Below are 25,817 nucleotides of genomic sequence, written 5' to 3'. Positions count from 1 at the left end.
TACCTGACACCCTCTGAATCGAACCACAGTACTGTCTGCATGTGTATTCAATGCAGGAGCATCTCGTTGACATTCGTTACTGAGAGCCGTGCGACGCTGAGACGTTGTGCTAGCCGCTTTGGGACTCCGGAGATCGTCAATATCGGGACGTTACTTTCATTCTCAAGTGGTAAAAGACTTCTCCTGGACGGATCTCCCGAGAGAACTTAGAAGTATAATACCAGCCCAGCGGCAAGCCTCGAGGAAGACGCATCATAACTTTAAGATGTCGGCAAGCCTTCGACCAGCTGCGCAGAGGACGTCCTCTCTTCCTCGTCGACGACGATGCCGTTCCTTATCCAGTCCCTCGTTTTCTTCACGTTTTCGCTCGTCGCCACGGCCACGGTTTCTCCTCATATTGTCCACGAGAAGCGGGATGTAGCCCCGTCTGGATGGGCACCCGTACGCCGCGCAGAAGCGAACATCATGCTTCCCTTGCGCATCGGTCTCGCGCAGCCCAATCTTGAGAGTCTGGACGACTACCTACTCGAAGTGTCGCACCCGGAGTCGCTGAACTATGGCAAAAACTGGAGCCCCGCGAAGGTTGCAGAGACGTTTAGACCGTCCGCTGCGTCTATCTATACCGTGCTGGAGTGGCTGGAGGACGAAGGGCTCGCAGCTAGCCGGGTGAAGCTCAGCCAGGGCGGAAGCTGGGTCCACGCCAATGTGACTGTCGCGGAGGCCGAAATTCTGCTAGGTACGGAATACCATGTCTACCAGCACAGCGAGAGCGGGATCGAGCACCTCGCCTGTGTCGACAAGTACCACCTCCCGGAGCATGTCGCGGAGCATATTGACCTGGTCATGCCGACGCTGCACTTTGACGTGCACATGAACAGGAAGCGGTCGGTCGACAAGTCCATCGGCCAGCCGGGCGCGGGCATCGTCAACCCGAAGCTCATAGGCGAGATCGAGGTGGTGTTGACGAACCTGACTGGGTGCAACAAGCAGATTACGCCCGATTGCCTCCGCGCGCTGTATGATTTCGACTACACGCCTGTTGCGACGGACAAGAATAGCATTGGCATAGGTGCGCCCACATGTATGTTATGGATCAACGGAGCAACTGACGCACGGATCCGCCAGTCGAGTATACGCCCGTAGCGTATCTGCCTGCGGACATGGACATGTTCTTCGGGAATTATTCGCCAAGTCAGGTCGGCCAGCGGCCGGCTCTTGTGAGCATTGATGGTGGTATGCATACATTCATTCCAACACGAACCGTTGCTAGACACGCTGATTGCCATGTAACAGGCTACGAGCAAACGAGCTTCCAGGGCTTTAGTATCAACGGAGAGGCGAATCTCGATCTACAGTACGCCATGGCGCTCGTGGGTGCCACCCAGAATGTTACCCTGTATCAAGTTGGCGATCTCGTCGAAGGTACGTTTCCGCTCAGCGCGAGACTGACGCATGTCGGATTGACCAGCTCGCAGGTGCATCATTCAACAACTTCCTGGATGCTCTGGACGCATCATACTGCACATATGAAGGTGGTGATAACAGCTCGTTCGACGGCATCTACCCTGACTCTGAATACAAGAGTACGCATATCCAGGCCAAATTACGACGTCAACTAACCATCGTGCCCCACAGGTGATGACTGCGGCACGGCCCCTCTCACTAACATCATCTCCACCTCGTATGGATACACGGAATCCCTCCTCGGCTCGGCATACATCCAGCGCCAGTGCTACGAGTACGGCAAGGTACGCAGCTTCGACACTCGCAATGCTCTCAGCTCACTCGAAGGCTGACAGCTTGGGCTCATGGGCGTCACCTTCATCTTCGCCTCGGGCGACAATGGCGTCGCAGGTAACGGCGAGTGCTTGGACGCGAACGGCGCTGAATCCTACAGCGGTACGCGGTACAATCCCGGTTTCCCCGCGACGTGCCCTTACGTGACAAGCGTCGGTGCAACGCAAATCTCCCCCGGTAACACTGTGCGTCACCTCATTTCTCACTTGCATGACACCGACAACTCACTACGCTGATGTCGATATGCCAGGTGAACGACCCGGAGGTAGCGTGCGACACGAATATCTACTCCGGCGGTGGGTTCTCGAACGTGTTCGGGCTCCCGGAGTGGCAGGCGGACGCGGTGCACGGCTTCCTGGACAACTACCCGCCTGCGTACGCCGCGGACGTGTACAACTCCTCGGGCATCTCTCGCGCGTTCCCGGACATCGCGGTCAATGGGTGGGTGTCATGAGCTTCCCTCGAGCCACAGATGGAGTATGGACTACTGACGTGTGCTACAGATTGAACTACTCTGTCGTCTCCAACGGACGCACACAGCTCGTCGCGGGGACCTCCGCCGCGGCGCCTGTAGCAGCCGCCATCCTCTCCGGGGTGAACGACGCCAGACTCGCTGTCGGGAAGAGCCCTATTGGGTTCATCAATCCCACCGTACGTCGCAATAACTCACTCCCACTTCACTCTGGTGCTGACGATCTGGTTCTCGCTCGTACAGATCTACAGCTCCAACTTCACTGGCGCGTGGAACGACATCACGTCGGGCAACAACCCCGGCTGTGGTACGGACGGCTTCTCCGCGCAGCCAGGCTGGGACCCCGTCACAGGCCTGGGCACGCCGAACTTCCCCAAACTGCGCGATCTCTGGCTTTCAATGCCTTGAGCACACTCACGACGCATACACCGTCGGCGCCGTCCCCAGCACTACTCACACTACCACTACTTTGGATGGGCTCACTCATGCCATTCGGACTCTAGGATATGGGACTTTGATCGTGAATCGCCCATCTGCTTTCGTTCGATGCGATGATGGACTGCTTTCTTTGCTTCTACTATTCGGAATTTCGCGCTTTTGCATACGCACGTCGGAGACCTCTACTTACCTGTACACGCTCCTGTATGTGTTACGCTCTTTCCTGTAGGTATGGATACGATGAAGTTAAGTATAATGAGACAGAAGTAATCTCGCCACGGCCTGGGCTGCGCAGTACTTACAGCAGCTGGCTGACTTGCATTATTCGTCGTTTCTTTCGGCTTTCATGCGGGGAGTTCGAGCAGTTAAAGGAGCGGTATGGTATAACGATCGTGGGCAGTACAAGCAGAGCCCTAAGCAACAAGAGTGACTTTCAAATGTCCCAAAATGGAAGAGATGTGATGTGTTGGGCCTATGAGCACATGAGCCGACAGCATGCAACCCGACGAGCCCGATGCCAAGTCCAAGGCTCAAGATGATAGGAGCAAGGAGATCAGGCCATCGCGAGCCCGAGGACGGCGCCGACCATGGCAAGGCCGCCCATGGGCACCGCGAGCGCGCCGGCACCGTTCGATTGGGTGCTCGAGCCCGACGAGCTCGAGCCAGAAGCGGAGGCCGCCGAGGAGGTTGCGGTAGCGGTGCCCGTCGGGGTGGCGGACGACGCAGGGTATTGTGCGCCTTCGGCCTTGATCTCGAACGGCTGGCTGGTAGCGTAGATCTGCGCGACAAAAATAAGGTCTCTTCGTGTGTTAAATTATGGAAAGGGGGCGTACATCAGAGCTGTTCAGGATGTTGGCGAAGATGATGGTGTAGCCGTCCGCGGGTGGGAACTTCGTGAGCTGGGTCGAGTAGATCTCGACGGAGCACTGGTAGTTGGGCTGCTCGGCGACGAAGGCATAGTTAGACGTGAGGATGCTCGTGTTCGAGCTGCCGAGGCTGCATTATTTGTTGCGTCAGGCACGCGCGGCGGAGATACAGATCGAGCAACTCACAGAACGGTGAAGTTTTGGTACGGAGACGAGTTGCAGGTCCACGTAACGTCGTTCACCTCACCGTCAACTGCAACAACGCCTGAGTCGACCGACACGCAGGCCCAGGCAAAAAGAAGAACGCACCCCACCAGAGGTCCGGTCCACCGGGACTGAGGATGGTGAGCTGGGCGGCCGCGCCGCTGACGATCGCTGCAAGGGTCGCGAAGGCGGTGGAGAACTTCATGGTTGCGAGAGAATTGAGGCCTGCGGCGAGGGCGTCGGGGAGGAGGGCGTCGAGGTGGTGGGAAGCGGAGAGCTTGCGACTCGTGCGAGACTTGGCAGAGAGACAACCATACGCGACGCGGCCAAAGCCGTGGCAGAGCACATGGCTGCCAGTGGCGGGTGGCTGACCACAGGCTTCGGACCACCTCGCCCTTGTCGTCTCTCCGTCCACGACGCCGCCGTCTCGGGGCCCTGCCTTTTTGCATGCTGAACAGTGTTTGTATGAACTCGGAAGCACGACATGTGTTGCTCGTGTGTCAAGGCGATAGGACGGCTGAATAGAGCTCGGGCTTTCACCCTCCAGACGTGTCCATAGCACTTGTGATGCAGAGCGACTCCATGAAAGGGTGGCCAAGCTGAACGCAGTGAGTGCTTTTGAAAAATGTACGCTGGACGCTGGCTGTCTAGTAAGTTATAGGATGATCATAGTTCGATCCGCAGCCATGACGCGCGGTAGCTGCGCAGTTGCGTCTACAGTCAATTCTCGCGCCTACCAGTGTGGCTCACGAAAGACGTACACGTCGTCCATTCAGATTCGGAACACCAGGCATGTGCACTGCTGGCTCGATATTACGGGCAACCATCTGGAACTTCCGGAGCGACGTCGGGTGGCGATGTGGCTCATTTTCGGGGCACAGACAGTGGCGGGAAGTACCACTTCCAAGTGGTCCGAATCATCGTACTCCACACCACCGCTGTTGAGATGCTACTCAACGATCGGACCCAACCAATATCCACTTTCCGTTTGCACTGCACTGATATGCGTTTCAATAAGTAGAAGCTATGGCGCCCGCGGGATTGCTCGACTTGCACACTATCACCCCCTGCTCGTTCATCTCGCCCTGCTTCCAGTGGTTGCACACTGAACATGTCACTGAAACCTGTAGCAGGCTGTTATCCCGAGTCCCGGAGACTTCGTTGACACAGGATTGCGCACCGCCCGTGCGTCTCCGACTCCTAGACCTGTGATTTTGCCTGTGATGACCGCGGAACACGCATATAATCTACTATCCCTGTCTACAAAGCCGGTGCAAGGACCTCCTCATCGATCGCTATCTCGCTATCTCCAAGCAGAACTGCGTATTGTACACGTACCACGGCTGGCTGACTGATGCACCGTTACCGCAGGAAATCAGCCTCTCCCAAATTGCAGGCAGACGATCCGACACAGCTTCAAATGTAGATAGGGGGTCGTCGTCAGCAAAGCCGACCGCCAACAATCATCACGGAGAAGGTTTAATTTCCACCGCGTGCTGGGAAACGGCGGAAGTGATGTCGAATGCCCATACATTGCTCATGGGTGACGATGGTGGCTCATCCAGAAGACGACTCCGGTAGACTGCCCTTCATCTGGCTCTGTGCTGCTCATAGCTCGTGCACGACGTGCGCCACACATCCCACAGGCTCGCCGGTGGGCCAGGGCTGCACGAGTGGGTGGGTTGATGCGGTCGACGGGCTGACGCGCCTGAACAGCATGTTCGGCATCTGTGCGAGTTCATAAGCACGGAGCTTGCGTCCTTCACAGATTGACTAGGTCGACAACACGTGTCCGCGGCGACGATAAGGTCAGTATAATACTGGCCTCGACGTGAGCACCCGCCCGCCTGCACGCTACATGACGCTGACGCCTCACCTTCATCTCCCACGTTCGCCAGATACCCGCCGCCCATCACCCTCGCCGGTCGACTACGCTGAGGACCTCGGTCTCGTCGCGCGGCTGCTAGCTGAACAATTCGAGAGCGACGTGGCTGGTGCGCTGCTCCCGCCCCGGCGCGGTCTGGAGGACGTGAAGCTGCAACGCACCTCTGCACCGCGCCCGCCTAGTCGCCTCTCGGCGGCGTTACGTGACGACGATCATGAACTTGCTTCACTACGCGGTTTCGATGTCGAACTGCAGCGGTGCTCTGTCCTCGTAGACCCGCATTGCGGCAATCCAACAAGTCTGATTAGTGCTCTATTGTCTGTAAATGATCCGTTGAAGCTACCTCGGTGGTAAGTCGTAACAATACGCCCATTCGGCACGGTTTCTCACCTCTCCATAGGTTCGCACGACGCTCACGACAAGTCCCCGGTTTGCTTGCACCTGCGGCGTCTCGGATCACTCGCAGGTGCTCGAGTGTCAAACACAAACTCCGTTCCATGCCGTATATCTGGTGTGTCTTGGTCTGTCACTTCAATCGAGTCGGATATGGGCTTATACATTTTGACCAGCAAAACCAAACACGACTGCATTGTCTGCCAAACCATCATTCATGACCGTGAAATCCGTCTCCACTGTGGGCACTACTACCACGTAGAATGTTTGCTTCACCTCGTCGAGGCGTCAACCCATGACCAGTCCTTATTTCCTCCGAGCTGTTGCCAGCAGCCCATCCGCGAGCGGGTATTCAAGCGGTACATGCCACCTGCTCTCGCAAGTACCTATCGCGAGAAGGTTGCAGAGTTCTCCACCGTCCGGCGTGTCTACTGTTCCAACCTTGCGTGCAGCCGTTTCCTGGGCCCTCGAACGGACGCTCCTGACGCCATCAATTACTATTGTGCCGTTTGCTCCGCGCGTACGTGCAGCAGCTGTAGGTTGACGGTATCCCCTGCCCCGGGTGGCCCGCAACACGTCTGCAAGGCCGACCGCTCGCAGCGTGAGGTGCTCGACCTCGCCCGGAGAAGGGGATGGACACGGTGTCCCGCATGCGACCAGATGATCGAGCTGCACAGTGGCTGCTATCATATGACGTGCGTCTGCGCCATGCAGTTCTGCTACGTCTGCGGGAGCCCGTGGAAGACGTGTGCTTGCCCGCAGTGGGAACAAGTCGAGCTCCGCGAACTCGGTGCACTAGACGCCCAGCCAGTCCCCCCTCCGCCTATCGACGCCGCTCGCCCGCCTACGCCACCACCGAAGCCCACACGTCCAGAAAGCGGCATTAAGTGGCAGCAAACTGTTCCGCAATCGGTACACCCATTCCACGACCACTCACAGGACGTGCTTCTGCCACGCCGCCGATCGAGCGTGGGTCGTTCGCGAAGTCTGCACGCCGAGGTCCCAAAGACACAAGGCATTCGGAGCTCCGCCTTTGGGACGTACAGCGGTGCTCCTAGCGCAGGGAGTCTGGCGGAGGCATTGGACGAGGCGTCATTGGGCTTACACAGTGTTGATTGCCGCATTCTCGAAGGCGGTCTGCTCGCGCAGCGTCGTCGAGGGGTTTCCATGCCTCGGCCACCGTGTGTTTGACATGCGATTCTATCAGACCCTGTGTCGATCTGAACAATCTCCCTAGTAGCGGGCTCAATGGAGCACCGTACGTATGACTTATTCCTTCTCAAAAGTATTCCATACCACGGCATCGGCTTCTTGAATGACATATTTGCACCCGTACAGTACGTCAAAGACGCGTCGGCATATCCTCTTGAGTTCGAGGGGCTCTTTCTGGATCATATCTTAGTTGTTGGGCCCTGAAGCCTTCTGGCTCCGGTTCTGAGTGTCGCTACTGCGGCCTTCAGACTGGGAATGGTGCGAGCCTCTGCCTTGTAAGACGTAGTCTATCATGTTACCGCCTAGAAGGTCAGGAGTCCGGCGACCAAAGACTTCCAACGGGTTCATACATATGGGGTAACTTGGGTCTACGCTGCATCCGTGACTTCAGTTGGTTGATACAGTATCTCGGTGCAGGTAGTGGAAGCATCAGTGCGGTCGAACACGGAGCTAGGAATGAATGACATGCTGCTAGAAGCCTAGTTCTTCCTGCGTGTGCCCTGGCTCCCTATCGCCTATCCAACCCCATCCTGAACATCTAGATCGCCTGAGGTGAAATTTGCGCCTGTCCGATGAAATCGGTAAATGTTCACCAACAGCCTCGGATCATGAACGGCTTCCCTACCGGCGGGATCTCTCAATACGCAGATTCAAGCCTTGGATCTGAGTGGCCGCGAAAGCTGGAATTGTGATGTCCAGGCTTCATCTCGTACGCATGGGCCAATGAGACGGTCTCCCTATATCGGACTTAGTTACCGGTATGTTGGGGACCATTGGAGTATATCCGCGGCGTTCACGTCAAAAGGTAAATGTGAGCTTCCAGTCTAGTCAGCAAGTGGACATGCGAGATTACCTTGACAAGCTTTTCTTCCGATTTCCAATTGTTCGGACCACGACGATGCAACCTCGGAGTATCCGGGGCTGAGGAGGTCGGTCCGGTTGCACTCTTTTATCGTCTCTCTATTGCCGATTCGGGTTCTCTGTGGCCTTATGCTCAATGTTTCGAATGCGTGCGAACAAATAAACGAAGGCGCACGAAGCAGGAGGAGGAGGAGGAGGGGGGTCCATTTAGCCACCGGCCGATAACGCACGTGCGTCTCGACTTCTTGACGGCGACGGCGCTCACTAGGTACAACATCGCAGGCCATAGGGCTACGTACTAGACTACCAATTACTACTCGCTACATGACCCCCGGCCCCCCTGATCCCTGCCCTACATTCATCCCGAGAGGTGTCACCTCTCGCGGCCCCGGCCCTCTCGCCAACAACCGGCGGGGCGGGTCGCTCTGCTAAAACCTGGTGGGAAAAAACCCGAAAAAAACCCCCAGGAGTCAGTGCCGGTTCTCCGGACGTCTGACGAAACTCACAGAGCGCCAGGCCAATTCGTGACAACCGTCGGCTGTCCTCAACGCCTGAGAAGTCTGGATGGGTCGCGCCACATCCTTCTGCAGCCTGGCGTGGTGGGCAGGGACCGGGGGCACCGTAGAGTCGCATGCCAGTAGCTTGCGTTGGTAGCCATTCCGTGAGTCCCATAACTTGCAACGATGATATAGTCGCACGCGGGGCGACTTTGTGGGGCGGAAGCTAGGCCACGGTCTGGACCTGCTCCCCGATTGGGACGTCCGCCATGGGGACAGTATCACATAGCTCGAAGATAGCATGCACGTACTCAGCAAACACGGCGACCACGTCTTTATCTGCGCTGCAATCTGCAAGAAAGCGCTCCGGCCCATCCGTTCGCGGCTCACGCGCCACAGCGGCCTGTCGGGCAGTATTGCGTTGAGAAAGCGTTCGCGCGTCTGACGCGGTTTGTCGGCTGAGTACCGTAGTAGCACATGCACCTCATCTTCCACTGATCCCTGTATCCTGCAGAATCTGCACTCTCTCTCCTTGCGTGGCACCGGCGGTGTGCGTCGGCGGAGAACCTCCTCCGCGAGAGGGTGGTCTGGCGCCAACAGCCAACATAAGGCCAGCCGGTGGCCGGGAGGCTCTCAGGCGCTCCAGGTAGTATTGGAGCCATGCACGCCCCAACAAAGAGGAGACATCCTGATTTGGCGTAATGGGGCACCGGAGGAGGGTTCGTCCAAGGATGGTAAGAGTGGACTCAGCGCCCCGTCAGCGACTCAGATTGAGCGCCGTGAACATCGATGGGGATGACGAACGGGCCCGGTTCTGTTTACAAGTCGAGAACACTGGAACTTGTGAGGAGGTGCCCATGTAATGTGTGAGATCGATTGGTCAAAGAGTTCAATGCCGCTAAGTAAGGCACCCGACTTGTTACGAGTCGACTTCGAGGTTGCTTCGACGGGCACCTTATTCGGGCGAACATCGCCTAGTATGGCGATTTCTTCGGAGCTGGACCCTGATCCGTGGGCGACCTGCCGTACAAGGTGAGCTGAGCACGAGCAGGAGTACATCTAAAGCGACCACGACGGATATCGCACCCTATGAAGTCTTTGTCCTGGAGGACCGAGGCGGTAAGGGACAGCGGGCGGCTGGTTCTCACATTTGCCGCAGTTCTACAGCGTCCACCATGATGCTCTCAGGGTGCAAATCCGTATCATGGTTCACGGGAGAGCCACGAGCTAGCGGTTGTATGGAAGTTTCTCTCCCATAAGCTCCCTGACGCAGGGTCCATCTTGAGCTCCATAAAGCATGTGAATATAGGCCGATTCCAACTTGAACGGCGTTCCTATGTTATGAGCTCCCAGGCTGACACTGCACGCACAGCTCGGCATGTTCTGCTGGCAGTGTACCGACTCGGATGTCTATCCGCCATGACGGACACCTCTGCTCTGCAGTTGGCAGGTGCTTTTGCTGATTTTCGAATGGACGGGCGGCCTTCACGACTGGCATTTTCGGTCAATAGTGGCCTGTGGCGGTGTGACGCTGGCGACAAGTCGCCTGGGCGTTGCGATTCAGAACACTATGGTGGCCGGATGAAGCGATCGTCATTGGTTGGAATCCATCGAGAAGGCATGCCTCCTTGTACGTATACACACTATCTACTACTATCACCTAGCAAATCCCGGACTTAGACCAAAACGAGGCATTACTATAGAGGGCCCCACCGCGGCGATGAGTACATTCTGGTAGAGGCGCTGGCTGGCGGGAATACCGAAGCGAGCGCGGCGGATCGTCGATGTCTATTGGTACGACGAGCGGGGGCACTATGATGACGCGTGGCGGCAAGCCTCTCGGACATGACGACACAAGGAGTCGCCTCTCGAGAACGTCTTGTCGCAATATGGGCATGACAGCGCGGTGCTCCCGAGGTGGACGGCCGCGATGTGCTTGCCGATGTTGTCATAGTACATCTCCATACCACATGGGGCGCCTCCACTCGTCCATTGACAGACGACCCGTGCGCGACCGTCCCAAGTGTGGCGATCTATGTGCGCCTCCTTGAGATGGTGCGAAATGGCGGCGATGGGCAGCGTCTCGAGCGACGTCCCGCAAAAGCCGCCCCAGCAGCACGGTGTCTGGGTCGGGCTCCGCGGCTGGCGAGACGAAGACGGGCGGGGCTCTGGCGTATGTCCGGACCTATTGCTGCCAGCTGGACTTCGTCGCCTACTCGGGGTGGTTGACTGCGTTGGGGAAGGGCGCCGCTGGCCCGAGGAAGCCGTCTGTCGAGAGCCGTGAAGGCTGCTCGCCGGGACGGTCGTAAAGGGGCCTTGCTGGAGGCTACTCGGGTGCGTCATCTGCCTGTGCGTTGCGTCAACGCCAGCTCTGTCGTACGGTGTCTCGGAGGCAACGCACTGTAGCCCCACATTGCTGCCAGGTTGTTCCACCATGTTTGCACTCCATTGCGCAGGATGCGACTGCCCCATGGCGATCTCTCTGTATGGTACGTGGTTAGCCATTGTCTCTGCATAAATTTATCCAGACTCACGAATGATATTGTGCAGGCGTCGCAGCCTGGACTGTAGGCATACCGGCTGCTCCGTGATACGCCACGTTTGCTGCCGACCTAGCCAGCGCGGGTCGGCTATTAGCCAAGAACACCACAACGCACGTTCAAATGACGCACAGTTGCACTGGAAGATTGGGGATAAACGTCTGGTTATAGCCTTGAAGACTATGTGTAGGGGCGGCGGGATAGCCATGCGACTGCCATTGGTATCCTGGCATTAGTGTGGACTGGACGAAATGCGTTTGCTGATCGCTGCTATAAGGTGGGTAGCCTTGCGGCCATGCCGGTGCCAGACTTGCATCGAAGTACTGCGCTGGACTGGAGACTGGCAGGGAGGTGGACGCGAAGGGGTCGTTAGTCGAGCCATAGTCGGCTTGAGCGAGGTCGTTGCTGAGGGCCAGGTCAACATTCAATGCAGTCGCTCAAAAAGGAACAGCGCAAACCTCATGGCGGGTTCGTTATAGGATTGCAGAGGCGGATAGTCGGGATGAGGGTTCTGGAAATCGGGATCGTACGTCGGAAGCGTGTTGTGGGCGTGCATTGTAGAGATAAGGATGCTGTAGAGTGACATAGCAGCGAGTGAGAGACGACGAGTTAAGTAGGGCAGGTGGACTGGTATTTCTACCATTCAGCCTCGCTGGATTTGCTTCGACTTCCGGTAGTTGTTGTGATATGGTCGCTGGAGCAGAAGCCAGAAGCCATTTTCGGACAATTCTCGCAACGGCCTGCATCGAAGACGTCCATGTCATCCTCGGAGAAGGGAACCCATATAGAGACGCTTCCGAGGTAAATTCATCCTCGACTGGCGTGGGGAGGCCTGTATAGTCATGCGATGGAAGGATTGATCGTTGAGGAAACAATACTAAGTTCGGTGCTGGGGCGTGGTCAGGTGACGCCTGCGCGAAGAAGTGATTGGAACGTGGGCCTGGCGGCCAGCCTGACAGCGTACGTGACGAGTACAACAACACGGCCAGCCTTCGCGGGTTTCGCTTCCGTTTCTGTCTCTTCTCCCGCGCTTGGGTCACCCGTGCGGGCGTCGCATTGGCAAACATCGTGCTGCATGCCGTCTGGACCGGGCTCCATGATTCTCGGTAAACGGTGTCATAGATTTGTAACCGTAGCGCGAGCGGTTGCGCAGGAAGTTGACGTTGAGATGGCACCGTCATCCGGCTCGTAAGGGACGGCTTCGGGACTGTCATTTTCCATATGGGATGAGCGCAGCTATGCCTGTCTGGCATCGGGACGTGGAATTCACAAGTCGGTCAATCAATGAAACATGCACGCGTTGATGCCTGAATGCAGATGAGGTCAGTACCGATTGATCTCTTCGTCCAGAGCCCGGGGAACTACAGCATGCATGCACGTAGGCACACGCCACGTCTATATGAAATCCGGAAACAACAATACTGGATACGTACCCGTCGGGAGCTTAATTGCCCCTCTCGTACAATCCCCAGAAGCCGCGCCGACAGCGCACCAGGCCTTTCTCCCACACCTCCTGCGTCTATCGACTGTGTTGCGCAAATTACTGACGTCCCGTTGGCCGTGTAGCCGTTCGGAAACATTGGTGACACCTAATTCTTACGTCTCGACATGCCTCCTTCGCGGGGAGAGGCCAGAACATGGCACGAGTTTCAAAGCGAAGCTAAGGGCCCAGCTGGCGTCTCCATCGACTATCTTCGGCATTGAGTGCGGATACACCTTGACACTATCCCGCAGAGGCGACGTAGCCATCTCGCCGACTCGCCGGGATTCAAGGTAGCTTAACCAGCCGGGCAACGATTAGCAAATATGGCCGAGCAAGGCGATTCGGGACTCACAAATGACATCTGAAAATTCTCCCGAATGGCACGGGGATTATCGTAACGTCCTTAGAAGAAGCTAGCCGGTTGTATACATGCATGTGCGTTACGCTGACGTTTGATGTTGAGCGATGAATGATGATACAGCTGCATTGAAGACACTCAGGAGACGAGGTATGTAGCCACCCTAGAAAGCAGTTATGTCGGCGCGGATACTATGATGGTGTCAGCATGGTTTACAGGGATTCGATTACAAGCTCGCGCCGTCGTTCGCGGGAGCGTACAGAAAGGTCGGATACACACTCGACCGCAGATCGCTGACTAGCGGCCAAGTGTGCGCATGCGCCGACGGGTCGATTACTGTCGAGCAAAGGCTTGTCATGATCGTGCGATCGTCCAATTCGATCAAGTACGCGGCCTCTGCTGACCAACAGATCATTCACAGGCCGCAGTGGAGATCAATAGAAAGTTAATGAACACTAGCCGGCTATATAATTCCATCAGCGAGGCGCCTCTGAGGAAATTTTGCCACATACCGAGCGCGCCGGACTTCTGTCAAGGGATACACATGCTACTGACCAGCACAGCAACGCACTGTGGGTAAACCCGACTCAAGTACTCGAGCGCAAGGCACAGTCCAACACAAGACTTGCTTGAACAACGCTGACGATATCCATTCCTGTGTTGAAATGACATAGCCATACAAATATTGACGCAGGACCTGGAAATTTTCCTCTTGCCAGTGCACGTTGTACTATAGGCGACGTTGCGCATGGTAACGGCGCCGAAGCACGAGCACGCCGCTATGAACACCGCATTTCGCTTGCGACATATCTGCGCCGACCTCCGAACGACCTCCGCAACGCAGACGAGCCGAGACAAAGGTTCCGCCGTGGCGTGGCGCCAGGTCGATCATGCACACAGGATTCGGGCGCAGTAGCTTTGGCGCCAGGTTACTGCAGTAGCCCCGAGTCTAAACTTGCATGACTGGAAGCAGGGAACCAACCCTCGCGCCTACAACGTGTCTTTGGGACAATTGTGGAAGTAGACGGACTGCGTAGGACCACATAGCCTCGGCGCGAGGTGGCGGAAGAGGACGGGATTTGACGTACGTGTCTGGCCAGGAGACCATGCGTATGAAACGTGGATTACTCCGACTTCATTTGACATGGCGCCTGGAGCGCGCAAGAACCAGAGATATCAGGGTTTGAAAGAGAGAAGGGGAAGGCGGTAAGTTGTGTGGGGGAGACGAGGATCGCGGAGAGGTTGTACGCCAAGATGATACCGAGTTGTCAGTGCCACAGTACGTTCGCCCTCGGTTCGCTGAGTAGCAATTGTAGCAGATCGGGAGATTCGCCACGCCTATTCCACGTGGCATCTGCCCACCGCTGCGCGCACACGGGGGGAGGATGTTAAAGTTGTTTGTAGCAGTCTATGAATCCATGAGTCAGTACTGCCGCATCGTCCTGAGCTGTGCTCTCTCGCAGTCAACGATGGAAATGGCTCCCATTTCGGTTGCTTCAATGCGTCCTAGCTGCAAAGATCAGTCATTTTGCACGCGTTCGCCCTCCGTTCGCGGCCATGCTGTGCGATCCATTTGGTCAAGTTCGGGAACGGACGATACATATAAGCTCGAAGGTGTGCTGGCACATTCTTCACAGTCTACCATCTATCTACTGAAATCTCCCAGTATCACCTAAATTCACAACACTTCTATATCTCTTCCGATGTACTTGAGTTCGTCTAATTTCGTACTCCTCAGTTCTATCGCTGACGACATCCTGCCACAGACTCTGCGGGATCAAGCGGCTCGTGGAATATCGGAGAATCATCTGCATACAATGCATCTTATGCTCAGCACACTGCGGCACCTACCAATGCTCGACCCCATATTGATGCAGCAATCATCGAGGATGATCTACCCGTCCCAAATTTCGACGTTGCAGGGGAGCCATTGTATCTGGCGAGATGCGAGTGGGGCCTTTGTAACATTGGGCTGGACGACACCTCTCCTTCCGGGATCATGCGCCACCTGCGGGAATGGCATTTCAACAGTCCCGAAAGACCGTTTCACAAGAAACGCAGGGACTACTGCCAATGGGCGGGCGGCTGCGGCAAAGAAATGGCCCACGCCAGCTTCGGCAAGCACGTCTCCTACGTGCACCTGCGGCACAGCGTGCAATGCCCGCACTGTCATCGAGACATTGGCAGGCCCGGGCTTCTGCCGCTCCATATCCAGAGATATTGCAGGCGTGCCCCAAGAGACGAGCGTGACACACGGTGAGCATGCCCCTTAATTGTGCGTGCTTCTCTGACGAGACACGTAGGCGCGAATGGCGGCCATAGTCTCGCTGACAAACAACGCGTCCGTGTCTGCACTAGGCGGGCCCCGGGTACCACCCCAGTCGCTGGCGATTGGGTCGGAGGCCCTCGTAGCAACTCAGCTTCCCAGTAGCGACAACTTGAATTCGTTATTCTATAGTGTATTGGTGTATGGACACGGGGAACCTCATGCCGACGTGTAGTACTAGTAGTATCAGACAGCGACGGTAAACATAGCTTAGTGCCTGGCGCTTCGGGACATAATATGAACCATCATAATTCAATATACAAGCATAAATGACAACGTCAAGCGTAGAGCTGGGTATCTGCATCTGTAGCAAGTCCAAAGGCACTCATGCGCCTGGACAATTCTCCAACTGGTGTCGACTGAGGGTATCCGTCCTCGCGAACTGCCGCCCGCAGACTGTGCACGGGCGCGCCGTGCTGCGCAAGTGGACGCTCGCGATGTGCTTGCCCAGGCTCTCGTAGTTCATCTCGCAACCGGAGCAGTCATGGCCCCAGCGACACACACCGCGCTTCTTGTTCTCCCAGGCGTTCAGGGGGTTGTTGAAGTGGAACGCCTTGAGGTGGCGGATGACGCCGGACGGCGTCAGGTCGTCGAGCGTAATGCCGCATATCCCGCCGTCCCATGTACAGCGGGCGTGTGTCACGCTATGTAAAAAGACATGTAGTGAGTACTCTGGTCTCAGGAGTACAGTCAGGGCAAATAGGGGTCTTACCCATCGTCCCCTTGCTGTCTGTTATACGGCACCATCTAATGGACGTGTCGAAGCGAGATGGACACGAGCTGTGGAGGCGCAGTCAACGCGAGTGACCCGCGAGTGTTTCGGAGAACACTCACAGACAAGGGGCGTAAGGCACAAGGGGCAGAGCGGTCGAAAGGTGTTGACGAGCCGTCGGAAACAATGACCGTATTCCTTTATACCCATCCCGACGGTCTCTGTGGCACGCAAGTAGCGCATCAGTCCAAACCATCTCTGGAAAACGTTCCCCGAACCTTCGTGACCTTCATCGCCGAAGACAATCTCGGTGGTCAGCAGACGACAGAGAACAATGGTAACATCACTTGCCTCCACGGCAGTGCCTCCATGAGGCACTCATCCACGCTCGTAGTCATCCCGGATCTCACGTTTTGGAGCTGCGGGCCACAACTGTCGTCCTCTTTCGGGCATGCATCCGGCGACATAGCATGGAAGTTCACACCCTCAGCGTGGGCGCTCCGAACGGAAAGTAACTTGGCTTAAGGTTGAATGGATCGATTGCGGACCCTTGTGAGCGTTCGTCATCTCTGTCCCGGATCGTCGCACACCGATGAAGGTTTGCAACGCGGAAGATGCGCTGCGAACGATGTCGGATTGTATGCGAGTGATGGTCTGACTTATCAGCAAGGACATCCGGATCTATGCGCACCGACTACCCCACTTGCACTGTCATAGCTTGTCGCCGCATACGTGAACGCGTGAGCTTCTGCGACCACATAATGCAATATCGGCGTCGACGGACCCGCTCTCCCACCACAACCTTCCTTCCGATAACAAAGACAATTGAGTTGCCCTTGCGCGGGCACTTGAACATGATAGTCCAGGAAACAAACTCGGGCGCTGGCTCTTCGGACAACTACGTCAGGTCCTCCGCCACTTGATTACGAGTGTTCTTTGATCATGGAGCGGACGCACCGATCGATAAGGGAAGACGGAGGCAACTGTAGTTGTCCGACACAATCATTGATCAAGCTCAACGGATCACAATAGCTGCCCCGTGGCCTCCCGACGCAAGAGGCTTGCGTACACGCACCATACGCATGCGCTCAGCCGTAGATGCAGATCAGGAGGGAACATTACGACTTTCGTACGTGCCCATGCGTCGATTGCTCGTCCGATGTGGTACACAAGCGCCAACAGATGTGCATGGCAGCCGTATGGCTGATCACGCTAGGGAGATGAAGCGACGCGAGCAACGTGCTGGCAGGTACCTGGTAAGCCCACCGTCGAGGAACGGGTCACAAGGACTCGGAGTCCGTCGAGGTATGACGTCCCGGGCCCCAGTGTGGGATCCCGGGCTTGCCTTCCCCGCCGGCACAGCAGACGTGAACTTGGACGCTATCTTGAATGCCTGTTGTAGACCGGGCGACAAGAAAGTACCGAGGTAAAGACGGCCCCTCCTGGGAACATTGCGGAAGCAAATATTGAGAGGACCGAAGCTCCGGCACTAAATCCTCCTCGTGTAAACGTCTGAATGCATTTGTGTATGAAGCCTGCTCCATTCCATTCCGATAATGATCGATGAGGCGCACCATGGTAGCATCCTTTCGGCCGGCATGCAGGGCTGCTTAATACCTCATCTTGTCGCGTGCTATGACATGATGCTCGGGTGTATATGATTGTCAGGTCCTCCAGGGCCATCATGGAGCAGCTGCAATTGAGGAAGGTTCCAGCGGCACGACGTACGTACTCGGATTCCACGATGGACACTAAGCGCACAGCCTGTAGTGGTTCGAGGTGAGCAATGTATACTACAGTACGCCATGCCAACAACACTAAGATAGCGGCCAAAGCTAATTTTCATCCCGCACCTGGTGTACGTTGTCCGTGTTCCGTCGGACCGAAGGAGCAGTGAAGCGTAGGCTGCCCGTATAGGTAAACGTAATCCATTTAATGGAAATGTTCGCGCTGGCGAACGACAGGCTACATCATGCTGCAGAGCCAAAGACACAGATAGGCTTTCTAGTGCACTGGAAGACGTGGACATTCAAGAACTCTGAACGTTCTGAACTTCGGACCAGTCGTGAGAAACCGTTTGGAAGAAGTCCTCCTCCGCTATGACAATCACGTGCCGTTCTATGAGAGCGCTGGCACAGAATTCGGAGGCTTCGGACTCCTTCGGAGCTCGCGAGTCGCTAGTAAGTTATCACTATCGACTACGGTGAGGTTTACCTGCCAGGTTGCGCTGATTGAATCTGCCATTTGAGACAGGTCGATGCAAATGCCAGTGATGTTCGTCGGTACGTTCCATTGTTTAATGACATAAGTACGTGGCGGGCGTTAATATTGCATGACATAATGGTCTCTAGGGTAGATTATCTGACATGTAAGTAGTACTTATATCATCATCATAGGCGCCGATAGCGTTTGTATGTAAGTGCTAGCGTGGCGGTCAAGCGCTCTCACAAGATCTCCGCTGTCCTCTCGTGGACCTGTTCGACCTGCAGGAGGCTGGGGCTGGTCTGCACAGTGATCGCGCGCGTTCTGTCAAGCTACATGTTTGTTGGCATTTCAACTCGGACTCTGGCTTATGAAGCGGCCCAGAACTACATTCAGCCGCACTGGCACGGGCACATCCCAGGCCACCGATCAATGTCACTGCACCATCAGTTGCAAACCCCGCCTGTCTGATTGACACTGCATGAACGGGTACCTCCGGGCAGCATATGCGTTAGACTACAACGGCCTCCGCCTCCCGTCCGAGCCCATCCTGGACCATCATGGCGTCGTACCTCCCCCTGCAGAGCCAGGAGCCGGAAACGCCAGACGTCGATGAGACTGTCAAGCAATCCCTGCTGCACTCTGGCTTCGTTGTCACGGAAGACGATGCTGCTCGACCGGCGGCCTCCAAGGGACGATCATTGACCGAATGGGTCACGCTCGTGCTCGCTATGGTCATGCTAACCACCTCCTTCGCGCTATATGTCGACTCGACTCATGTCATTGAACCTCGGAGCGCGAAGGGCCTGCGCAAACCTGACCCATACCCTGGGTTGGCTGACGTGCCAGAGTTCCAGAAGAAGCGCAAAGGTAGGTCGTCACTCCAATATACAATACAGTGACATGGGAGACCACTCACTTTGTCTACCAGGCCCGATGATGTATTTCCCTGGCCCCATGATACGCACGAACAAGGCCACGCCGGACGAAGAGTACACCAGCAGTTCGCACATTGTCTTGAGCGAGAACGTGAGATTCCGTCTTTCCCGCTTCCAGCTTCATCTGACGTCCAGTCATCAGGACCACATGTTTTACCAGTTCCGCATCAAGCCAAATAAATTCAAGTGGTGCTACATTGACGCGGTGGTGCCCACTCCCGAGCGAGGTGCGGAGGCGGGCAAGTTTTACACAGGTTCGGGAAACCTCCTGAACATCCAAGTCTGGAACGTCTCGTACCCCCAGCAGCGGATGGATAGCCTCAGCTGGAACACGCGTCCAGAGCGTCTCGAGCTCCTCGGGATAGTCGCATGGATGCCCGAGAAGGAGCGGATGGAGAAGCTCGACTGGGAGGACGGCTGGCAGCTCAAGCCACAGACCCCGCGTTTTGATTGCACAGAGAAGAAATGGTTCACGTTCGAGGTGTCGTGCGACAACTGCACCCTTGAGTTCGAGCAGATCTTCTCCGATCCTGCTATGGGTATGGGCGAATCCTACTGGTGTTCATGGTTCATGGGTACTCATGTCCTTCCCCAGCATTCGATCTCCTCCAGATCGCCTGATCACGCATAAACCAAGTATAAAGTGACGGAACACGATTCGTGATATAGGTTGTCAAGGGGCTATGGATGAAGATCAGTGTACTTGTGTGTAATGACGGTGCACGCAATCCTTGCTATGTGTGAACGCACGCGTGCGGAATGTGGCCGTCATTGTTTGCTAGAAGGGGATCTGCAACTCTGCAAAGAGATCGGCAAGGACTGTCGGTAGAACTCCTACAGCGCGATGATATAGTACGTTGACTATCTGTGCTACCGGAGGTCATGTCCAGCGTGTGGATCCGCCTCAGTGTCATTGTGAGCCTGACTCTTAGACGCCTTCTTCGGCCAGTTATTCTGATTCTCCGCGATGAAGTCGTAGACCTGCGTCCAATCCTTGCACGTATGAGTGGTCTCCGTGATCGCTTCGAGCGTCGTGTCCGCGTTGCACAGCACCGCTTGTCGCATGAAGTTGAGACAGTGCGCGGCGTGGTCGTTTATGCCGTTGATCAGCGACTCTCGAATCATCGAGAGGCAATGGATCTGGTGGAACATCGAGATACCGAATTGCCTACCTGCAAATTGAACACCGATGAGAACCGTCGGACGGTGTTCCGTTATTCGATGAGTGTAACTTACGGTCACGACCGAGCTCCACGAAGCCATGCGCCCTAGGGAAATGGTCCAAGGCGTGCCACTGCAACCAGGCGTCGAACCCCGTCTGGCTGTACCAGCTATCTCCTGATACATCCTCGAAGTCCATCTTAACAGCGTCGAGGCGAATAGGCAGCTCGCTCGGGTAGTCATCACCGGCGTAACCTAGACGAAAGCGTCAGTAGCACTCGGCAGGGGCAGTCAGAACTACACATACTGTACCAACTATCGTCCAGGATCGGGCCGTGGGTGAAGTGTTTGACAGAAAGGAGGTTGAAGACGCAGCTAACCAGGAGTAGAACCCACACAATAGGCTGGAAGCTCTTTGGGAAGAGATACTGGAGCTTCGGGTTCATGTCAGTCTGAGGACGGTAGGTGGGCTCGTTGGTGGATCCTCCTTCTAAAGGGCCGACGTGAGTGCGATGATCAGGGAGCAGAGGCGCTTAGCCAGGCTTAGCCTCCCGGGATTCATTTGAATATGGATCAAGGAATGCCCACGGTATGTTACTATGTACCCTCGCCGCTCGCCATGCGAGGCGGCCCGACTGATCCATCAGTTGTCTGCGTCAACTGATGGGAACGTTCGTCGCTGCCAGTAAATTGTAATATAATAGGTATGGCTTGCATGTAGTGATGATGATTTCCGTACGCCAAGTGGAGGGAATGATCACATCATGTTCGTACTGATACATGAACTCTAGCCTGTTCAAGACTTAGTAATAAATGCGTCATGTCGGAGTCTAGACGTCCAGTAGACGTTGGGTTCTGTTGTCTTCAACACCGCGTTTCCAACACAAAGACCCCTTGGGGGAGGAGGAGGAGGAGGAGGAGGAGGTGGGGGCCCGGGTGCATTTAGCCACCGGCCGATAGCACAAGCGCGCCTCGACTTCTTCAAGTTGACGGCGCCAGCGCTCACTTAGCCTCACTAACTACAAAATTGCAACCCATATGATGGTAAGTATATCTTGTGTACAGCTAGAGACACGTTAAAAATGCGTGTATTCCTGATCAACTCGAGTAGAGGAATGAGTCCCAGTAGAGGCGTTCAACGTTCAAAGCTGATTTGGGAGTTTGGATCCGGAATCCCTGGTGCCACTGGTGGCTGAGAGCCGCAGGTGGTGCCATTGATCCGATCTGTGGCATGGATCTCGCTGGCCTCGAGGCTGGCCATGGCCCATGGGAGCGGCCTTGCGCGCTGAAGCTTGAAGATGAAGCGCTGAAGTCATGCAGACTCACTGAACCTGCAATCGCCTCGGACGCGGTGTTTGCACTGCGTTGACAGAGACTGACTCATGACCTACTTCCTGATATGTCTCCGTTGAAATACAGAAGCGACGTCAAAGAGTCATCCGGTGATAATTGTGAGTAGCGTCCTCTTTGATTTCGGTCATTCTACTACTAACTTATGCAATCGACTGCGTATGTGTATGGGCGCGATCATATGCGATAGGGGACCACTAGGGTCGAGTGGGCGCAAGGTCGATATGACGAAAGCAAGCTGTGCCGAGTGCACAACCCACACTCGTTGCACTCGGCAGAAGCTGATACACGGTTCAATCGACGAATCTTAGGTGCGTATCATATCCTCGGTACTCATCCGTTCTCCGGGGAAGGCGATGCCGTAGATCACCGCCGTTCGAATTGCGCAACTCCATGAGCATGTCTTTGGACATGCGTTCGACAGCCGCGGAGGAGGTGGAGACGACCACCGAGAGTGAGTGTACTGCTCACCCACGCTTGGACACTGTGTGTTGTGCGTCCACTATCAGGCATTGGATTTAGCCGTCGTCGAACTCGGCAGATGTCCTAATCCTGTGAGCGGAGTGCTCGGCTCTTACAGTCCTACAATTCCGGCCTCAACACCGAGGCTAGTACCCACGGAGCTGCGTACGGTTCTGGCGGAGCTCGGTGCAGAGTCCTGTTATCGGGTAGCTTTGTGTAATCTGTCAGACAATCGTCTTGCATGAAGATATAGATCATGTCACCTGAGGCGTCGAAGGTTTCCAGTGAGGGCGAGAGCTAGAAACGACGAAGCTGTGTCCTTATCAGTTGGTATTATGCATCGGTGTTGTACCTTACAACTCACACGTCGAGGAGCGGTAGAATTGTGACTCATGTCCGAGTTCCTCCTCGCCACTCGCGAGTATACACCCTGGCAAATGTGAATGATGCACCGCCCACCGGAGGTGCAACTTCACATTCGCCGGGGTAGTGCGATGCTGCGGACGCACGCATAAACCACACATTGCTATCCGTAATATGTACCTACCTTCGTCTTCTCCGGCTTTTTCATACTGCGTCGCGGTGTCGGTATGCACAGCGGCGCTCGGATGCCTCTAGCCATGGAGTCTGCGCGGCCGCGGTATTGTCACGATGACAGCAGTGTCGTAGCCACATTCGTGACTCACCTGCATAGACTTGTCGGATCAGGGGCACGAGGACTGCTGTCATCGTTGTGCAAACCGAGGAAGACACAGAGTCAAAAGAAAGCCAAATACATACTGAGCTTTGTAACGTTAACAGCGTGAAAGGAGTATGGTCTGTTGGCGAGTGAGGTTCGAAGTCTGAAGAAAGGTGATATCGTAGCTCCAAGCAAGAGTCAGCGGAATGGTCGGCCTGTACGGTACATGTATGGAAACACTTCGGAATACAGCGAGAAAGGGTATCAACAAGAAATATGTCCGTGTAGCGGCATAGTGTCCGGAAGCAGAACGTAAATGGTCATCGGAGGCAGGTCAACGAGCCTGGGGGAATGGAAGACGACGACACCCATCAGTGCATGCGCAGGTGCCCTCGGTCAATGTGACTCGACAAGCTACCAGCGTCCATGGGATGGTTGCAATTGTCCCACATACACACGACGGTTGTGCCGCGGCTGAGACTGTGGTTAGGGTGAGCATCCCGAAAATGCCCATCGATACCCTCCCGTGTGCACATGATGAGGTGGTTGCAACGCCCGTGGGGCGTAGACCATTTGCAGACCGTCGTAAGTGGTGTTCCCCCTGCGCCAGGGTGACCAGGGGGAGGAAGGTGGGCGTACCCATAGGCATGGTGGGCATATGATTGGCCTGCGACGGGCTGCTGGTACATCGTGACGCGAACGGTGATGCGTATGTTGTTTGCTGTAGCGTGCGGAAGCGGGGGAGCCGAAGATTGAAGGGGCGAAAGTCGTGCAGACCAAATGCGCTGAGAAGAGCACAGTGGGTTAAACTAGATGCAAAAGACGGCGTATGGAACACTCAACGGTTTAAAAGGCGCGCTGTAGAATGACTGAGAGGCGGGGATCCCTGGCAGGCCGTTGACTCGATGCATCATTCGAAGTCCAATTTATACCAGAGGTGCGAGGCTGAGTACGCAAGTTCCGGGCACCGCGTCCACATACAACGGAAGAGCAACCACTGTGTTGCCATACCCGTTGACTCGTTCCTAGTACAGGAGGCATAGCATGTTGAGGAGAATAGCGGATTCTACATCTGTATTTGGCAACCGCAAGGCATTCCCGACGCCAGCCGCCTCATTGGCAAGCTGTCCGCTGCGCACAAGTAAGGGCCTCAGTGGTCTGCGGGCCGATAAAGGGCTAATTGCCCGCATAGTCCTTGACCACAGCGCCCGCAGCGCCCAGCGGCGCACACACTACGGTTACGCCGTAGCTGTGGAGCATAATCGGCTTGAGCGGCGTACCTATACCTGGCAAAATGGTGAAGGCCATCCTTCTTTCCAATTTCGCACCGAGACCCCCGGGCCGGCAGACTCATTCAGAGTGAGCGTTCCGGAAGAAATCCTTCCGGCGGTCCATGACGGCTGTAATAGAGAGTCAGACATAGGCTTGGACCGCAATACCTGAGTTGGTAGGAACAATCCGCACACTGTGCCTGCGGCCCCGCCACGTATTGTATCTGTTGACTTGGCGCGCGCCGACGGCATTGCCAGGACGCGATCACGTGCCCATTTACCGCGTTGTGATCCTGCCATTCCTGGACGCGTTCTTCATGTCATTAATCAGCGTGGACCGCAATGAACATTTGACCAAGAGTCTAACAGCTTCAAGCTTAACACTCGAAAGACGCAATAGGCCGGATAATTATCGTCTTAAGTCAGCGGTATTTTGGCGATAATAGCCGGTACGCTAACATTGCTACTAGTAGTAGGGCTGTCGCCGCATAGTACATCTAGGATATGTAGGCACTCTAGGACCCCAGTTTGACGGGTATTTTAAAATGTGCAGCGATGTTGCTACGAAGACAATGAATTGAACCAATCAACGTGGCTGGCTGACATCTACATAGGTGCCAATGCCCTGAGTGGGTGGCAAGGGCTCGGGAACCCGTTGGTCATTTATTGAGATAACAACGGACAGTCGTCTACAATTTTGTCTCACCGATATATTGACGTATAATTTTTTTTAGCAGCACAGCGAGATATGTGAATGCTACAGTAGCTGTGTGTCTTGGTACTAGTAGAGGGAGACGGAGCGTATGTAGAGTTATGGTCCAAGACAGTTTGCAGAGGTAAAGTAAGGGGTCCAAGAACTTGTTCGAGAGGTAGATAGAAGTCCATGGTACTACTAGAGGGAGACTGAGCGTATGTATTATTTCGGTCTCATGCGAACCATCAGTTGAGTACGGGCGATCCTGGAAGGACGTCAGACCCAAACCGGCGAGAACGTGGCTTTAGATTACCTGGGTTATCGCCCCTACTTTAAGTGTGCGGTCAAAATATGGCGGACGAGAGACGGTCCCGGAATCGGTGTACGACATCCTGACCACTGGCACGTTTGCATCGCCGTCGGGTTGCTGAGATTGACACCGTGAACCATCTCCAGATGATTTGTTATAGCTTGATGATTGCAGTCAACGAGTTGACCGCAAGAGCCAAAGCAGCATCGTGCACTCATATTCGCGTAGGAGACGTTTGAGAAAACGGATAACAGGTTCGCGCGATCCTAAAATATCTTATGTCAGTAATTAGGACCATAGACGTGGGGTGGAAGGGGGATGCTGACGAGTTCTGTTATAACTGCACGGTCAACTTTACTTACTAAGTTGCGACCGTCTCGTCTGCCTGAGGTGGGTAGACAGTGTTGTAATATGGTTGGTGAGACTTGTAGCGTTGCATTCTTTATATTCCCGGCAACAGAGCATCTCATGGCTGCGCCGTTCGCAAACCGCATACAAGTCCCGGCCGTCCGTCATGCTGCCACTCGGCTCGGAGGGCAGGTACGCAGGGAAGTCGTCCTGTAGATTGCAGATGCGGTTAGTTGCAGTCTCGAGAAGTGTTGCCCCACGATACCTAATAACCACACTGTGATGTGTTTGTACAACAAGTACTGCCACCGGTCATGCGTCGACGCAATGATGGCAAGGGCGCGCTGATGCGCCATTA

General features: G+C 55.4%; 8 protein-coding genes across 8 annotated transcripts; 4 read left to right on the top strand and 4 right to left on the bottom strand.

Annotated features, from left to right (window-relative positions):
- Positions 1–175: 175 nt before the first annotated feature.
- Positions 176–2,940, top strand: C8Q71DRAFT_308315 (peptidase S8/S53 domain-containing protein). Its single transcript, XM_047917705.1, has 9 exons — positions 176–1,069; positions 1,126–1,233; positions 1,294–1,422; positions 1,476–1,583; positions 1,636–1,748; positions 1,800–1,982; positions 2,048–2,238; positions 2,301–2,448; positions 2,513–2,940. The coding sequence occupies exons 1-9, from the start codon at positions 325–327 to the stop codon at positions 2,675–2,677; spliced, it is 1,890 nt and encodes a 629-aa protein (XP_047774334.1). The 5' UTR covers positions 176–324; the 3' UTR covers positions 2,678–2,940.
- A 123-nt stretch (positions 2,941–3,063) lies between these two features.
- On the bottom strand, positions 3,064–4,112 carry C8Q71DRAFT_783088 (uncharacterized protein). The gene is made up of 4 exons (XM_047924957.1): positions 3,883–4,112; positions 3,760–3,826; positions 3,541–3,703; positions 3,064–3,485 (listed from the first exon to the last, which is right to left on the bottom strand). Exons 1-4 carry the CDS (start codon positions 3,980–3,982, stop codon positions 3,261–3,263), a joined length of 555 nt encoding a protein of 184 aa, XP_047774333.1. The 5' UTR covers positions 3,983–4,112; the 3' UTR covers positions 3,064–3,260.
- Positions 4,113–6,208: 2,096 nt separating this feature from the next.
- Positions 6,209–6,854, top strand: C8Q71DRAFT_799078 (uncharacterized protein; the record flags this gene model as incomplete). The annotated part of the gene is given in 2 exon segments (XM_047925867.1): positions 6,209–6,750; positions 6,770–6,854. The coding sequence occupies 2 exon segments, from the start codon at positions 6,209–6,211 to the stop codon at positions 6,852–6,854; spliced, it is 627 nt and encodes a 208-aa protein (XP_047774332.1).
- Positions 6,855–10,212: 3,358 nt separating this feature from the next.
- C8Q71DRAFT_850892 (uncharacterized protein) lies at positions 10,213–11,721 on the bottom strand (the record flags this gene model as incomplete). The annotated part of the gene is made up of 6 exons (XM_047926741.1): positions 10,213–10,255; positions 10,317–10,972; positions 11,027–11,107; positions 11,160–11,255; positions 11,298–11,570; positions 11,624–11,721. 5 exons carry the CDS (start codon positions 11,719–11,721, stop codon positions 10,438–10,440), a joined length of 1,083 nt encoding a protein of 360 aa, XP_047774331.1. The 3' UTR covers positions 10,213–10,255; positions 10,317–10,437.
- Positions 11,722–14,253: 2,532 nt separating this feature from the next.
- C8Q71DRAFT_308194 (uncharacterized protein) lies at positions 14,254–15,360 on the top strand. The gene is made up of 3 exons (XM_047917704.1): positions 14,254–14,620; positions 14,673–14,711; positions 14,773–15,360. Exons 1-3 carry the CDS (start codon positions 14,392–14,394, stop codon positions 15,264–15,266), a joined length of 762 nt encoding a protein of 253 aa, XP_047774330.1. The 5' UTR covers positions 14,254–14,391; the 3' UTR covers positions 15,267–15,360.
- Positions 15,361–15,657: 297 nt separating this feature from the next.
- On the bottom strand, positions 15,658–16,079 carry C8Q71DRAFT_861903 (uncharacterized protein; the record flags this gene model as incomplete). The annotated part of the gene is made up of 2 exons (XM_047927962.1): positions 15,658–15,976; positions 16,045–16,079. The coding sequence occupies 2 exons, from the start codon at positions 16,077–16,079 to the stop codon at positions 15,658–15,660; spliced, it is 354 nt and encodes a 117-aa protein (XP_047774329.1).
- Positions 16,080–18,468: 2,389 nt separating this feature from the next.
- C8Q71DRAFT_308098 (uncharacterized protein) lies at positions 18,469–19,862 on the top strand. The gene is made up of 4 exons (XM_047917703.1): positions 18,469–19,116; positions 19,178–19,275; positions 19,327–19,723; positions 19,780–19,862. Exons 1-4 carry the CDS (start codon positions 18,807–18,809, stop codon positions 19,803–19,805), a joined length of 831 nt encoding a protein of 276 aa, XP_047774328.1. The 5' UTR covers positions 18,469–18,806; the 3' UTR covers positions 19,806–19,862.
- A 192-nt stretch (positions 19,863–20,054) lies between these two features.
- C8Q71DRAFT_861901 (uncharacterized protein) lies at positions 20,055–20,791 on the bottom strand (the record flags this gene model as incomplete). Its single annotated transcript, XM_047927961.1, has 3 exons — positions 20,055–20,356; positions 20,421–20,600; positions 20,653–20,791. The coding sequence occupies 3 exons, from the start codon at positions 20,789–20,791 to the stop codon at positions 20,055–20,057; spliced, it is 621 nt and encodes a 206-aa protein (XP_047774327.1).
- Positions 20,792–25,817: the final 5,026 nt, after the last annotated feature.

This window comes from Rhodofomes roseus (assembly GCF_022264815.1).
Source record: "Rhodofomes roseus strain CIRM-BRFM 1785 chromosome Unknown C8Q71scaffold_27, whole genome shotgun sequence".
In the NCBI taxonomy this organism is placed as follows: Eukaryota; Fungi; Basidiomycota; class Agaricomycetes; order Polyporales; family Fomitopsidaceae; genus Rhodofomes; species Rhodofomes roseus.
The sequence above is the reverse complement of the archived record's forward strand: the minus strand, read 5'-3'. Positions and strand labels throughout refer to the sequence as shown.